Source organism: Neomonachus schauinslandi, chromosome 5 (genome assembly GCF_002201575.2).
Source record: "Neomonachus schauinslandi chromosome 5, ASM220157v2, whole genome shotgun sequence".
NCBI lineage: Eukaryota > Metazoa > Chordata > Mammalia > Carnivora > Phocidae > Neomonachus > Neomonachus schauinslandi.
The window spans coordinates 139412605-139426876 of NC_058407.1; the positions used below are offsets into that span (position 1 = coordinate 139412605).

Consider the following 14272-nt stretch of genomic DNA (forward strand, 5'->3'; position numbering starts at 1 on the left):
TAATGCACAGGAGTGAGAAGAGCCCAAGCCCGGCTGTGTGGACAGTCCCGCTTCCTGGAGGCGGCAGCCCGCCCACAGCCGCCCGCTCAGTCTCTGGCTGCTGCCACTGCCAAGGGCCAAGGCTTTTCTGTTGGTGTCTGTCTTGTGTGGCTCTCCATTTTAACTAGACTGGATAGTAGAGAAAACCAAGTGTAAAACTAGTTATTGGGTAGCATGTAGATTCTCTCTTTTTTTTTTTTTTTTAAGATTTTATTTATTTATTTGACAGAGAGAGAGACACGGTGAGAGAGGGAACACAAGCAGGGGGAGTGGGAGAGGGAGAAGCAGGCTCCCCGCGGAGCAGGGAGCCCGATGCGGGGCTCAATCCCAGGACCCTGGGATCATGACCTGAGCCGAAGGCAGACGCTTAACAACTGAGCCACCCAGGCGCCCTTGTAGATTCATTTTTTAAATGCCCTTCACTCCACTTGTATGTTGTGCCTCAGATTTCTGATCTGTTCTATCTTTTAACCCATGTCACGCACCCTTCCTGTCCCCGGCGCTGCGGCTGGCCTGACCCTTCCACCCGCACCCTGCAGTCTCATCTCCTGAATGCCAGGCCGTGGCCTCTTCCAGAAGCTGGTTGTATGCAGCAGCCCATGAGCCCTTGTACATTTAGGGCTTGGGGGAGGCAGCTGGCGGTGTGGGATGAGTTGCATCTGGATGCTTTTGTAGTGCTGAGCTGGGAGTAGAATGAAAAACTTCCAGGGGCGCCTGGGTGGCTCTGTCGGTAAGGGAGAGACTTGTGTTTTCTCTCTCTCTCTGTCAAATAAATAAATAAAATCATTTAAAAAAAAAAGGAAAAAAAAGAAAAACTTCCAGAGGAAAGAAAATATGCAAAGTTGATGTCAGCCATGAACTCCAAGAGGGCACTGAGGGGCGAGAGTGAGCAGGGTGGGGTGGGAAGGGGGCGGTGACATCACAGGCAAGGAGAGCATCCCCTCCAGGGTCCCTGCTAGCTGGTTCTGGAAACAGCTTAGGGAAGTTTAGAACTGTTTCTTCTAAAATGTGGAATTAAAATGTTTATGAAGGAGGGATAGGGCTTTTCACAAGTTCAAGAAGGGACAGAATTAAAGCTTGCTTTGTGCATATCCTGTGGATTGTCTCATTTGGCCCCTTGGCTTGCATCTGTGTTCTGGGGGTAAACGCTGAGTGAGTTGCGAGAGAATCTAAGTTGATCCATCGCTGTACTGACCTGCAGTGAGTGCCAGGAGCCCCCTTACCAGCGTCACCACCTGCTGCCTGGCACTGGAAGAAGATGCTTCACTGTCACTGTCAGTGTTTCTGTAGTCAGGAATGACCTCTGCTGTCTCTTCAGGTCCACGTGGGCCCTGTGAGACAGTTGGGGCCCCCCGGCAGTGGCGGGTCTGTGGGAATGGCCGCATGGCCTGGCCCAGTAGTGCCTGCTGTGTGTGGGACTCTCCGAGTCCGGGTCCCCAGGGAGGCCCCCTCAAGAAGGACCCTGAGCAGGTTCCCACCCTCACACTGACCTGGTTTTAAAGAAGAGAAGTAGATCAGAGATGGGGCGGTAGAACCAGTAGGGCAGAAGTGAACTGTGCTTGTCACGGACATTTTACAAACATCGTTCTTCTCTGTTTTTCCCCTCCCTTAAAGTTCAGACCTTTGGGCTCTCGGATGTATAATATACCAGCTTGTGGCAGGACTGCCGCCTTTTCGAGCGGGGTAAGACCACCCACCACCCCCAAGCCCATGGCAGCAGCTGCAGGAGAGGTGGGAGGGGGCAGCCCTGGGGCTGGGCCAGGGCTGGGCCAGGGTTCGGGGACTTCTGCAGCAGTGTCTCTGCAGGAGAGAGGGAGACTGCTGGCCCAGGAAAGGTAAAGCTCTGTGCTGGGGATGTTTGTGCACTCTGCCCAAGTGATGGTGTTTCTTGTTTTACAGAAATGAATATCTTATATTTCAGAAGATCATTAAGTTGGAATATGACTTTCCTGAAAAATTCTTCCCTAAGGCAAGAGACCTTGTGGAAAAACTTTTGGTAAATATTCTGAATTGTCTTCTGTAAGATGATCCGACAGCCACACTCTGAGTCCCTCTGAACTTGTGGTCAGAGCAGCTTTCCTGGAGGCCCCTGTGTTTAACAGAAGGGTATCTTAGGGTTGATAATGAGTGTAGGTAGATTTTGTCATCTGATTACTGTAAGTCCTTTTCAATTTCCAAATGCCCAATTCTTGACTTTAGTAAGACAGGAAATCATTGTATCATTTTGCATTTGTTCATCAACATACATGGCATTTTAAGTTACTTGTTGCTGGAGCTACTGGGTGTATTACAGTGGCAGATGGCTCTAGATCCTGCACAGTGACATCTGTGGGAGTCTACTGCAGGAAGGTTTTAAAGATCACCCAGGTACTATAGAAGAGGTAAGCGATTCACGCAGCAAAGGTATTTGATCAAAAGGAATGAGATCTTGCCATTTGCAACGACGTGGATGGAACTGGAGGGTATTATGTTGAGTGAAATAAGTCAAACAGAGACAGACATGTATCATATGATCTCACTGATACGAGGAATTCTTAATTGTAGGAAACAAACTGAGGGTTGCTGGAGTGGGGGGTGGGGTGGGAGGGATGGGGTGACTGGGTGATAGACACTGGGGAGGGTATGTGCTCTGGTAAGCGCTGTGAATTGTGCAAGACTGTTGAATCTCAGATCTGTACCTCTGAAACAAATAATGCAATATATGTTAAGAAAAAAAAAGAAGAAGGTAGCAGGAGGGGAAGAATGAAGCAGGGGAAATCGGAGGGGTAGACGAACCATGAGAGACGATGGACTCTGAAAAACAGGGTTCTAGAGGGGAGGGGGGTGGGAGGATGGGTTAGCCTGGTGATGGGTATTGAGGAGGGCACATTCTGCATGGAGCACTGGCTGTTATGCACAAACAATGAATCATGGAACACTTCATCTAAAACTAATGATGTAATGTATGGGGATTAACATAAGAATTTAAAAAAAAAAAAGGTATTTGAGTTTGTGTTTAGCAGCTGCAGTGTCCCTGCCCTGGTGTGCACGGGTGCTGGACCTCCCCTTCACTTTCCCTTCGTCTTGGGGACAGGGTCAGTCCTGTGTCGGCCTGCCTCTCCAGGGCCTGTCCCGTCAGCAGGCAGCGTGTTGATGCTCGGTGGGTCTAGGGCCGTAAAGCTGAATCTGGGAGGAGACGACTCTGGGGCCCTTTGAGATGAAGCACGGTTGGGAGAACACAGCATTTTGAGTTCTGTCCGTGGTAGCTCGCCATCTAGACAGATTCTTGGTCTCTTTGTTATTAAAGACAGTATGTTTATTTTTTTCTTGTTGTAGGATTTTTAATTGTGTATTTTAAGAGAACACTTGATGCTATTCATTAAAATTTTGAGTTATTTTCACCTATGCAAGGGGAAGGCTAGGAGCTTGAGGTAAACGAAGCCCCGGGGGTGACTCTGCTGTCCACGGCACGCTGTGGGATGGGGCGGGACAGGCCCTAGTGCCCTCCTTTGTCTGAGATGAGAAGAATTGAAAAGGAGTACTCAAAAAGAATGTTTTTGTCAAATACTTTTCGATCCAAGCACTGACTTGTGTTGACTTCTGTTTCAGGTTTTAGATGCCACAAAGCGATTAGGCTGTGAGGAAATGGGAGGGTACGGCCCCCTGCGAGCTCATCCGTTCTTTGAGTCCATCACGTGGGAGAACTTGCAGCATCAGACGCCTCCGAAGCTCACCGCCTACCTGCCAGCCATGTCGGAGGATGACGAGGACTGCTACGGAAACGTAAGCCAGCCAGCATGTGCACGCATGTGCGCGCGTGTACGCGGTGTATGTGTGTGTGGGGGGGTGTGCATGCGTGAGTGGTGTTTGTGCATGTGTCCGGCGGGGGGAGCGTGTGCATGCACACGCACGTGTGTGTCAGGAACAGTCCCGCAGTGCTGTGTGCCACCATTCCTCGGTGCACAGGGAGTCCTTGCCATGGGCCCTGGGAGCCCAGCTTGTGGAATGCATGGCTGGAGGGGAGGCCAGTATAGACGTGTTGGTGGCTGAGCCCTGTGCAGCCCCTGGCCGAGTTTCCCCAGTTCCGGGGCCAGTGAAGCGTCCACCTGCCCATCTGCCCCAAGCGCAGATTGCCAGGCTGGGGGTGGTGAGGGCAGTCTCCTTTTCTTACTGTAGTTAGTTTTCCCCCAGAGGCAGCGTGCTGTTGGGTCAGGGAGACTGGAACCCATGGGAGCAGCACCCTCCATGCTGTCCCCCTGGGCTTCTGTCTTCTCCTTTTGGCTGGTGCTTTGTAATTGTGCGTCTAAAGACATTCTGGAATGCTTCTCATCTTCCAGAAGCCCAGGGTGCTGCTGCTTTGAACTTTTGGGGGACACTGGTCACTGTTAGCTTTTCGTGCCTAGTAGAGGTGGGGTCTTGAGTATATTTGTTGTTTGAACGTTCCTTATGGAGGATGTGAAGACACGGAAGTGGGCAGAGGGATACAGTGAGTGGCCATGCACCCCCCTCACACCACCAGTGACCAGCTTCTTGGCAGTCCTGTGCTCCCTCCTCACCCTCCACCATGACCCCCCATGTTTAAATATGATTTCCCATGTTTCTGTTACCATCCACAGTCCGTTCTCTTGGTGTAACTTCTGTCCTCATGGCTTATTCTAGCCAATTCCCGTGTATAGAGCGCCACATTAGTTGACTGGGGAATTTAGATTTTATCTAAAAGTCATCCACAGCTTAGTTAAAATTACTGCTCGTATCCTCTCAGAGACCGAGTTTCTTCTGTCTCCCTACTTACTGTTGTAAACAACACATTACCCTTTCATTGTCCTAAAATATCCTTTGTGCCCAGACTTGAAGGGAGTCGGATGTGGGTAGCCATCTGGGCTCACTTCTGGCCTGCTTCCCCCACCACGGTGGTCTCAGCTGTCGGCAGCCTCCACGTGTGCGGACCGCGGGGGACCCCACCACAGGCCTCCGTCCCCCGGGCCTGACGTCCTTCTGGAGCCGTGGCCAGTGAAGCAGCTTGCTCCGACTGCCGGCTCTGCAGGGGCCACTCATGCCATTGTTGACTCGGGGCTCAGCTTCGTGGAGCTGTGTGTGCGTGTGCACGTGTGTTACACGCACGGTGGAGTGTCTTGGGCAGGCCTTCTGTCTGCTGGTTGGTCGCATTCACCTCGCTGCGAACCCTGGCTTCTCAGTACTCAGGTGTGGCCATCTTAAAACCAGCTCCATTGGTTAATGGCTTACTTTCTGTTAGATGGTGCATCCTCAGCTTTCAAAGCTGTGTGGTTTGAAAGCCTTGGGGAGGTATTCAGGCAGCGCTCGCTGTACCAGACTTTGCATTTGGACAGTGAAGTGAGCCTTGACCTGGGAAGGTGTCCAATACGGGAGGGGGCACTCCTATTCTGTGGGTGTTGACAGTCTTGCAGGGGCATGTTCTCATCCACGAGGCCCCAAGAGAGTCTGGGGTCCTTTTCAGCAGGAAGGGGGCTCCCTCTGGGGGCAAAGAACTGGGAACTGTGTTTGCTCAGGGAATGAAGAGAGCGGGCACTTGGTTCTCTTGTGTGTTCTTAATCTGCTGCCGTGGCTGGTGGTGGTGCTGGTGGTTAGACCCTGGAGAGGGTGTGCCAGGTGTGGCACCCTTGGGAAAAGCCTCCGTGCTGGAGCATCATGGGAAGTTTCCTTAGTACGCGCCGGCAGGTACCCCCATGCCAGCCAGCGTCACCCCTTGTCACTCGTTCTTTCTGGGCTTGCCTTTTGTGCTGCGGGTTGTCCTAGATGCTACCAAGGATCGAAGAGCAGAGAGCTGAGATACATCTGGAGCTTTCTGTGGGGCGTGGTAGGAAAGACGTAGAGGACCGGTCCTAATTCGGTGCTAGCTAGCAGGCTGTGGTCTTGGGGCAGTTCCATGCCTCAGTTTCCCTGTTTTAGAAATGGAGATGATGGAGACATCCGTCTCATTGGCCTTGCAGCTCCTGAGACACCTGGCAGTGGAAGCCTCTGTAAACTTTGGGATGTTGAGCAGAGGTGGCCTTGGTCCAGGGAGTCCTCACAGAGCAGAAGCAGAGAGTGTGCTAGAAGACCTTACTTAGATGAGAGGCCGTAGGAGTGTCCAGCCAGGGTCAGTTCCACCCAGGAGCCAGTGAGGTGGGTCTGAGCCTGCTGTCTGTGCAGTGTGAGCACCTGGGAGAAGGCCACTCCCGGCAGTGAGTCAGGAAGGTGGGAGCACGGTCTGCAGGGGTGGGGGGGGGTGTGCCGTGTCCAGGGCCCACCTTCAAGGGTGGCAGCCGGGGCCTTTCTGGACACACAGGGGACTTGGAAGGACACACGGGCTCTGGTCTCAGCCCTTGCTGGTGGCTTCTTTTCCCTTATATTTGGCTGCAATGGGGTTCAGGCGTGGGGCCTGCAGCTGTGGGGAGCAGGCCGTCAAGGGTGAGCCACTCTTCCTTAGGTCTTTGTTGGGGGCTCTCTGGCCCTCTCACCGGCCCCAGGGGTATCTGAATGCACAGGCACTTCTGTGAGTAAGTCCATTTTCATGTTACCATCGGTTTATAGCTTTCTCCAGAAGAGCAGGCAGCTTTTTATCAAATTTAATTAATATTTGCTATAGTTAAAAGGGATATATATTTTTTTTAAATTGAACACAAATTGGGACAAATGACAACCACAGACTTTTAGAAACGTCAGGCCACAGGGTCAAGGAGGAGGGCTCCTGAGCTTACAAGAGGGTGCCTCTGCACCCAGGAGGCCATCCATCCCTCCTCTTCTTTCCTCTGGTTGGGGTAGCCCAGGGCTTGCAGGGGTCAGCAGTCCCCAGGCCCTGGGTCTCCTCTTCCTGGGGATGAAGACTGGGGGTCAGCCCATCAGGAGGGGGACCAGACCTGGCAGCACCCAGCCCTGCCTTGGTTCAGGGGCTCACCATCTGGTGCAGGAGGAGTCAGAGCGGCCACGGGGGCCTCAAGACCTCCAGGGCGTGAGCTTGCTGGGTCTGGGCTGGGGGCCCAAGGGAAATCGTGCATGGCTCTCACTCTTCCCTCTTCTCTGTGCAGTACGACAACCTCCTGAGCCAGTTCGGCTGCATGCAGGTGTCCTCGTCCTCCTCCTCCCACTCCCTGTCCGCCTCGGATGCAGGCCTGCCGCAGATGGCGGGCAGCAACATCGAGCAGTATATCCATGACCTGGACACTAATTCTTTTGAACTGGACTTAGAGTTCTCTGAAGATGAGAAGAGGTTGTTACTGGAGAAGCAGTCCAGTGGAAACCCTTGGTAAGAATCCATAGATGTAAGCTGTGCTCCATTTAGAAGAGCGGAGCCGAGCGCGTGGGAGTCGAGCAGCGGGAGACCGAGAGCACGGGCGCCCGCCCTCCATCTCCACTGCCTGCCAAGGCCCCGTATCACCTCACACCTCCCTTGCTGCCATTAATGCTCGGGAAACAAGGACCCTCAAAGGGTTCAGCTTGAATTAGGGGTTTGGAGGTGTTGGCCTGGGGATGAGTGGGTTTGAGACCCTCAGGGCTCAGTGAGCCAGGCCTTGTCAGCATCAGTGTTCTGACGTGGATTTACCACTGACCAAATGACCACTGCTCCTAGGTGGGGCGTGTGGGGCATTCTAGAGTTTTCATTATTGCAGATCATCTTTTGCATGTAGGTTTTCCCACTTGCCTGGGTGTTTCTCCTAAGGGGGGGCCCTGGGTTGGCAGGTGGAGTGGGTGTGAGCACATGTGAGGATGCGGTGCTCTGTGTCCACGGTGCCGGGGAGCCCCTGTCTCCCAGCACTCTTGCCTCTCCTGCAGCACTTTGATGCTCTAAAAATGGGTCATGGGAATTTGCATCTGTATCCTGGTTGAGGCAAACATCATTGGCCGTTTCTATTTATCTTTCGAGGTACTTGGTCTTCTTTGACTATTTTTCTTCTTGTACATTTTCCATCTTTTCGAAATTGACTCTGAGAGCCATGGATGCAAAGAATATTTTTGTTGTATGTTTCACAAACATTTTTCTTCAGTTTGTCTTTTCAGTTTTTTGTGTGTATTTTTGTATAGAAGTTCTAAATTCTTACAAAGTCAAACGCATCTGTGTTTTTATTTTCTGTTTTCCATCTTGGTCATGTTGAGAAGAGTGTGTCTACCCTGACACTTTTCTTCATGCATTTTTATGGTTTCACCTTTCACTTGGGCAGAGGGGAGTCCGGCGCAGGGATGAGCGGGGAGGTGTGTTGGGGTAGGCGTGGGCATGGAGGGAGAAGGCAGGCTAGTTGGAGGGCTGGGCTAGGCGAGCCTGGAGGAGTAAGAGGAGGAGGCAGGGTACAAAGGAGAAGGAGTGGGTGATGAAGCCAGGATTGCAAACCATTAGAAATTATCGTCTCTAGTAAAAGTATAGTTAGACGTCAGCCAACTGGAATAACCTACACTTCTTGGGAGTTTACCCTTCCTAAAGTGGTGTTGCTTAGGAGTATCAGTGTGTACGGAGTAGGGAGGAAGAGGCTTTGGTCAGGATGGTGTGAGCACCACCAGGCCGGGCATTCCGGGCAGGTCTGTGCGCCGAGCTTCCTGGGCCCGCTGTCGTGCAGCCTTGGGGTGACTCCCCAGAAGGCTTTTGTGACTTTGCCTAGGGCCTTTCCTGAGGCCCTGCAGCCTGGGTTCTGGGCAGGACTGAGGCCTCTTGCCTTCCCTCCCTTTGTTCCGGCTTCTCGTCCCTTCCCTCCAGGTTCAGGCTCTCTGGGCTGGTGATTCTCGAAGCTTGCAGCATCTCTTATTTGGCAGGGCAAGATCTTTGTTCTTACGACAGGGCTCTCAGTGTACAGCCCAAGGGGCATGGTAATAATTGTGTAATAGCATTAAGAGGATCCTTGCTTTCTCCCTCTCATTCTCTGAGTGTGTGCAGTGCACGTCTTCAGAGGCTGCACCCTGGACCATGATGTTGTTGCTTTGGCAGCTACTGGGCTGTGTGCTTCGTCTTTTTTGAATCTATAGGAGTAGGTTTACAGTATAAATATGTGCAGCTTTAGAGATATAGTGAATTCTCAGTATTCCTGCTGGGCTCTTAACTGCCTTCAGTTACATCTGCTATAATCACTGTAACTCGATGTCATCTGGTAAATCCTTGCTTTGAAATCCTGAAGTTTTCCTCAGGCTTACATGGACACACAGCAGGATCTCAGGGCACTTTGCTGACTTGTTTTGCAATAAAATTTAAAGATTTCTGAAAAACATTTCTAAATTTCATCTGAAATTATCATTGTAGATCTTAATGATATGTTCTAAAACAAAAGGACATTTATAACATTCTTCATATTGACTCAGAGAGAGATGTGCTTTCTCAGCCCCCAGCAGCGCCACCCACATTCGAGGGCTGTCAGAGCGCTCTCCGGTGCGTGTTCCGGAGACACTGGGCAGAACTGTAGATACAGAGCTACAACAGGCCAGGGCTCTCTTCCCCTCATACGCGGGACGTCAGTGCCTTCCGTCCGTGTCTCTGAACAGAACGGTTTTGCATACTGTTCTGGTGCCGGTGGAACTGCAGCGCCAGAGGCCTGTCATTCAGAGTTGGAACGATAAACGAATAGCTTGTTGTAAGTGTACATGTGAGGAGCTCTTTCAGAGCCAAACTTCAGAAGCCGCTGTGGCATCTTAGAAGTTACGTTGTCCAGGCTGGGAAAGTGCACTCGACAACTGGGAGGCCAAGGAGTGTTGGGCCGTTGACATGGCAGAGTGCCAGCCAGGTGACAGTCGGGGTGAGGAGTCCTGGCACTGCCACAGGCCCTGGTGCAGCAGCTCTCTGGGCTAAAGAGGCGGCTGCGGACACCAGGAGTGAGTTGGCATCCCTCTGGCCAAGTTATATTTTTCCTTACGAGTGGCTAAATCTCCAGATACTGCTCATATTGCAAGCATTGAACCAAGTGTGGTCTTCAAGTCTCTGAGCCCAAAATCACATATTTGGGAAGAGAAAAGCTAACTGCGGTCCATGCACATGGATGAAAACTAGAGGATCATTCATGGTTAATCACACTGTGGTGTTGAAAGCTCTAGAAGCCGGAAGTCACAGGCCTTTAGGTCTTTGTGGATGTCCCGCAAGGTATCTACACTTTTCTTTTTTTTTTTTTTTAAAGATTTTATTTATTTATTTGAGAGAGAGAGAATGAGAGAGAGCACATGAGAGGGGGGAGGGTCAGAGGGAGAAGCAGACTCCCTGCCGAGCAGGGAGCCTGATGCGGGACTCGATCCAGGGACTCTAGGATCATGACCTGAGCCGAAGGCAGTCGCTTAACCAACTGAGCCACCCAGGCGCCCCCCATATCTACACTTTTCTTGAGCTGAGCAGCCTCATCATCCTTCAGCTTCTGGCTGATCGCCCTGGTTAATCCCCGAGCATTCAGGATACATGGAAAGCTCAGGAATACTTTGTTCTCAGTGCCATGCATTCCCTGCACCATTGTCACCGGATGAATCCTGGCTAGATTTTCAATGTGGATTCAGTGAGTTCAGCCATATTTAATCCACTAGTCCAGTTGGTATGTCCTTTGAGTGTGATGACTTCATAGGCACTTTGAACCACCCTCGTATGCACTCCCTTCCAGTTTCCACCGCCACCATCTGTTCCCATTTCTGGATTCAGTTCCTGGGCACAAATGCCTGCTGCATTCACTCCACTCCACACATCCGCTTTTGAGTCGCCATGTTCTCCCAAAGTCCATCCATGGCAGCTGCTGGGATGAGTGCCAAGTGTTTCAGCCGTAAGATAGCGAAATCTAACAGAATCCAGATTATACCCACTTACAATCACACAGTGCTTGTGTAGTCCCCTTAGTTTCCAAATCACATATGTGAGACCTCCCGCTGGGTTGAAAACCACAGTCACAGGACCACCAGGACCATACTGGACTATCCGAGGGACGGTGAATTGGAAGACACTGACATTCCTCTGCACCAGACTGAGCCGGCTCTCTCCCTCCTGCTGGGGGGCCCCTGCAGTTACCACCCCAACGCTAGAGTCGGCGGTCCTAGAGTAGTCTTCACCCGCCACAGTTTTAGCTGTCTGAAGACACAAGCTCCCATGTTGCAGACCCATCATTTCTCCCTTGAGTTTATCTTCCAAAACATCCACGAGGGCAAGTTCATCAGCTAGAGAGTTTCCCAGAATGCTTACGGCACACACCATACCAACTTGTCCGGCACCCACCGGAGTGATCCTACCGTTTGGGAAGGTTGCCTCTTCTGCAGTTGCAGTCAGTTTCTCCGTCAGAGTCGCACGAAGAGCACAGTGTCAGCTGCGCGCGCCTCCTCAGGCGCAGGGCAGGGTCTGCCTCGAGTCTTGCTTTGGAATCTCACTGCCTGTTCTGGAACAGATGTGTTGTTGACCTGTGCACCGGTGCTGCGGAAGCAGTGGCCGGCACAGCCTCGGGGGCAGGTCAGGAGTCCAGGCTGTGGCACCAGGCGGTGCTCGAGCACCTGGGCTTTCCACGCACGCACGGGAAGAAAAGAAACCAGGCTCACTTGGGAGTAGTCATCAAAAATTACTGGTTTTATTAGTAGTCTGAATGCAGTGGGAAGTCTGCAGGAAGCATCTCTGCTGCCAAGCCAAGGGTGAGTTCTCTTCAAGCAAAGCAGTGGTGTTGGGAGTGCGGTCAGCTGCTCTTTGCATGCAAGACCGTTTTCACTGCAGTGTTTTACTGGCAAACTGGGGTTATTCAGACTTGGCCGTTGGGCCGTTTTTTCTGGAAAAGGAGTGGAATGAGCCCGTCCTTTAAGACAAACAACTGCCAGTATTTGTTACCAGTGATAAAATCGAAATTAGGATTTGGGGAACCTTTATCCCTCACTTGAGTTTGACATCTTCCCAGGACTTAAAGACTTGAGGAGAGAGGTCGTGACGGTAATGAGTTGATTGGCGGATATCGTGCGAGGTAATTTGTCGGTGTTGGGGTGATTTCCATGACTCGGCAAACCACCGTTTTCCAGGTTGGGTGCTGGGGGCAGAGCTGTTCAAAGTGCCAGGTACACCGATGAGTTCTAGTGTCTCAGAGTGTGAGAGAGCCGTTGTGGGACTCCAACTCCAGGTGGCAGTGGACCTTGAAGGAACTCCGCTTGTTGAGTTTGGGTGCATTATCAAAGAAGAACGCCCATCGTCGTCTGAAGAGGCTTTTAAAGGCACTCTTTCCTGTTCCAGCTACTTGACTCAGTGAGGCTGAGTCCTTCTTGTGCTCTAGCCTGCACAGCGGGGCACAGCCCAGTGAAGGCTGGGGCAGATGGGGGTACCCAGCTGTCTTCTCTGAAGCCAGATATTAAGGAGATTTGCAAAATGTACAGTGGGGTCATGCTTCCCATGACTTATCTTTGTTTTGGAAAAAAGTTACTCTTGAATAAAAATGTTATTTATATTAGTATGTGATGGCTTTATTTGTGGTTTTTAATGAATTAAGTATTTAAAAATGTCTATTTTAATTTCTCCTACCTAAATATCAATGTGTAACTCCAATAAAGGAAATCTCTTTGGGATCTTCCATCAAGTTTGAGGGTGTAAAGGGGTCCCCAGAGCTGGCATTTTAGAGCAAACTGGCCACAGTCGCTTGTTCTTCCATCCCCTGGGTCAACGCGCAGTGTGGAGAGGCTTCCTGAGGTGGTCAGAAGAGCCGCCTTGGGGTTCTGGCCGGCTCGCTCGGCTTCCCTGGGAGTGACTGTGCCCTGAAGTGGCTCAGACTTGCTTGTGGCCTCAGGCTTGCATCTTCCAAGATGACCTTCTTGGGGCCTGGGGGTTGCTGGAGGGATAGGGTGAGGAGGAGAGAACCCTGGCTTTGGGATCAGGAGGAAGGAGTACCTTGACAGCATCCCCCCTAGCAAAACGACCATGGGCAAGCCTGCGTGGACATCGGCACAGAGCCAGTGGTGAGCGTCACTGTGTGGTCAGCACGGCTGCGGTGACCTGCCTGCTGACCACACTCTGAGAGTCTCTGACTCGGGTCTGGCTTCAGCTCCAAGTCTGCGACGGCATCCACCATTTGCCAGCAAGGAGAACGCGCCTCATGCGCGGGGCGGGGGGTGCATTTTCAGGGGAGTGGAAATTGACTTTTTGAAGTAAAAAAATTGAAAATGACTCCTTTAATAAGTACTTAAACTTTTCAAGGTAGCTCACTAGCAGCCTGTTGTAAGCTAATTGGCAAATGCACTGCCCAGTCGGATTGTGGCATTTGTGCTAATAATGGAGCTTCTAAGCCTCTCTGCGTCCTGCCTCGGGGTCGTTTCACCCCAGCCACTGGATCCAGTCAGGAGCCCACATTGGCTCTCACCGCCCGGGAGGAATGCGAAAGGCGGAGGCTGCGCTTGTGCGCGTGTGACAGGGCCTGAGAGCGTGCTGGTCCACGTAGTCAGGCTGGGCTCTGTCAGTGGGGTCCTCACGGCAGGGACGAGGAAGGGGCTTGCCTGCTTCCCTGCGGTGCCAGAATGTTCTGTTGCTGAGCCATTGCTGTGGTTTCGGTTTCACTGTAATACTACTGTTGTGGACATCTGTGCTTCTAATCTTCATTTTTCTTTACCTCCTGAGGGTAAATGGCTGGGAGTGGGATTACGTCTCAATACATCATTTCCAAATTGCTTTTAAGCGAGTTTCAAGTTCAGGACCACAGGCGCCGGTGCTGAGCAGGTGCTCACACACACACACCGGGGCAACCCCAGTAGGGCACCCAGGAAGGGCAGCTAGCTCAGTTTTGTTTACTTAGAGCCATTGAAAATTTGGGGGCCATGCCCTCTTTGGGGAATTGCTACTTTGTATCCTTTGTTCTTTTTTTTTTTTTAAGCTTTAAGCCTTTCCTGTTGCTTTGCATGTGCTCTGCAGAGTGATGTTGACCCTGTGGGCCATATTTACTGAAGACCTCTCCAGCCTGCCTCCTGGTTCACCCTGGTGGTTCTGTAGTTGGAGGTGCTTTTGTCCTCCCGTGGTCCTGACTGGTGCTTAGACAGGAACTCCTCCCCCCTCTCCTAGCTCTGCCCTGGCGGGGGGGGTTGGGTTGCTTTGGGGCTGCCGGTGAACTGGACTCAGTGTCAGCTATCCTCGAGAAAAATCTTCCCCAGTTTCTCAAGCTCAGGGAAAACCAGAACCTCTTGTTCGATTTAATATTTCATTCGGTGTCTCCTGTCAGACCACATGAGGCTGCAAAGATACCGTGAGGCCACTTCTTTCTGTACCTGTCTGTCAGGCTTCCCTGGTGCTGTGGCACCATCGGCCCAGCGCCCCCGGGGGTCTGGCTGCCTCCCCCGCCCCGGA

At 51.8% G+C, this 14272-nt stretch overlaps 2 protein-coding genes across 2 annotated transcripts in view; one reads left to right on the top strand and one right to left on the bottom strand.

Moving 5' to 3' along the window:
• PDPK1 (3-phosphoinositide dependent protein kinase 1) overlaps nt 1-14272 on the top strand; it is a 47661-nt gene that overhangs the window by 24989 nt on the left and 8400 nt on the right. The window contains exons 8-11 of the mRNA XM_021698001.2: nt 1654-1722; nt 1939-2035; nt 3628-3801; nt 7065-7282. Of these exons, the coding sequence (XP_021553676.1) occupies nt 1654-1722; nt 1939-2035; nt 3628-3801; nt 7065-7282 (558 nt within the window). The remainder of the gene's footprint in view (nt 1-1653; nt 1723-1938; nt 2036-3627; nt 3802-7064; nt 7283-14272) is intronic.
• Nucleotides 10015-11260, bottom strand: LOC110588028 (L-lactate dehydrogenase B chain-like; the record flags this gene model as incomplete). The annotated part of the gene is given in 3 exon segments (XM_021698298.1): nt 10015-10104; nt 10317-10483; nt 10486-11260. Coding segments are annotated over 3 exon segments (1032 nt in total), but the record flags the coding sequence as incomplete, so codon positions are not given.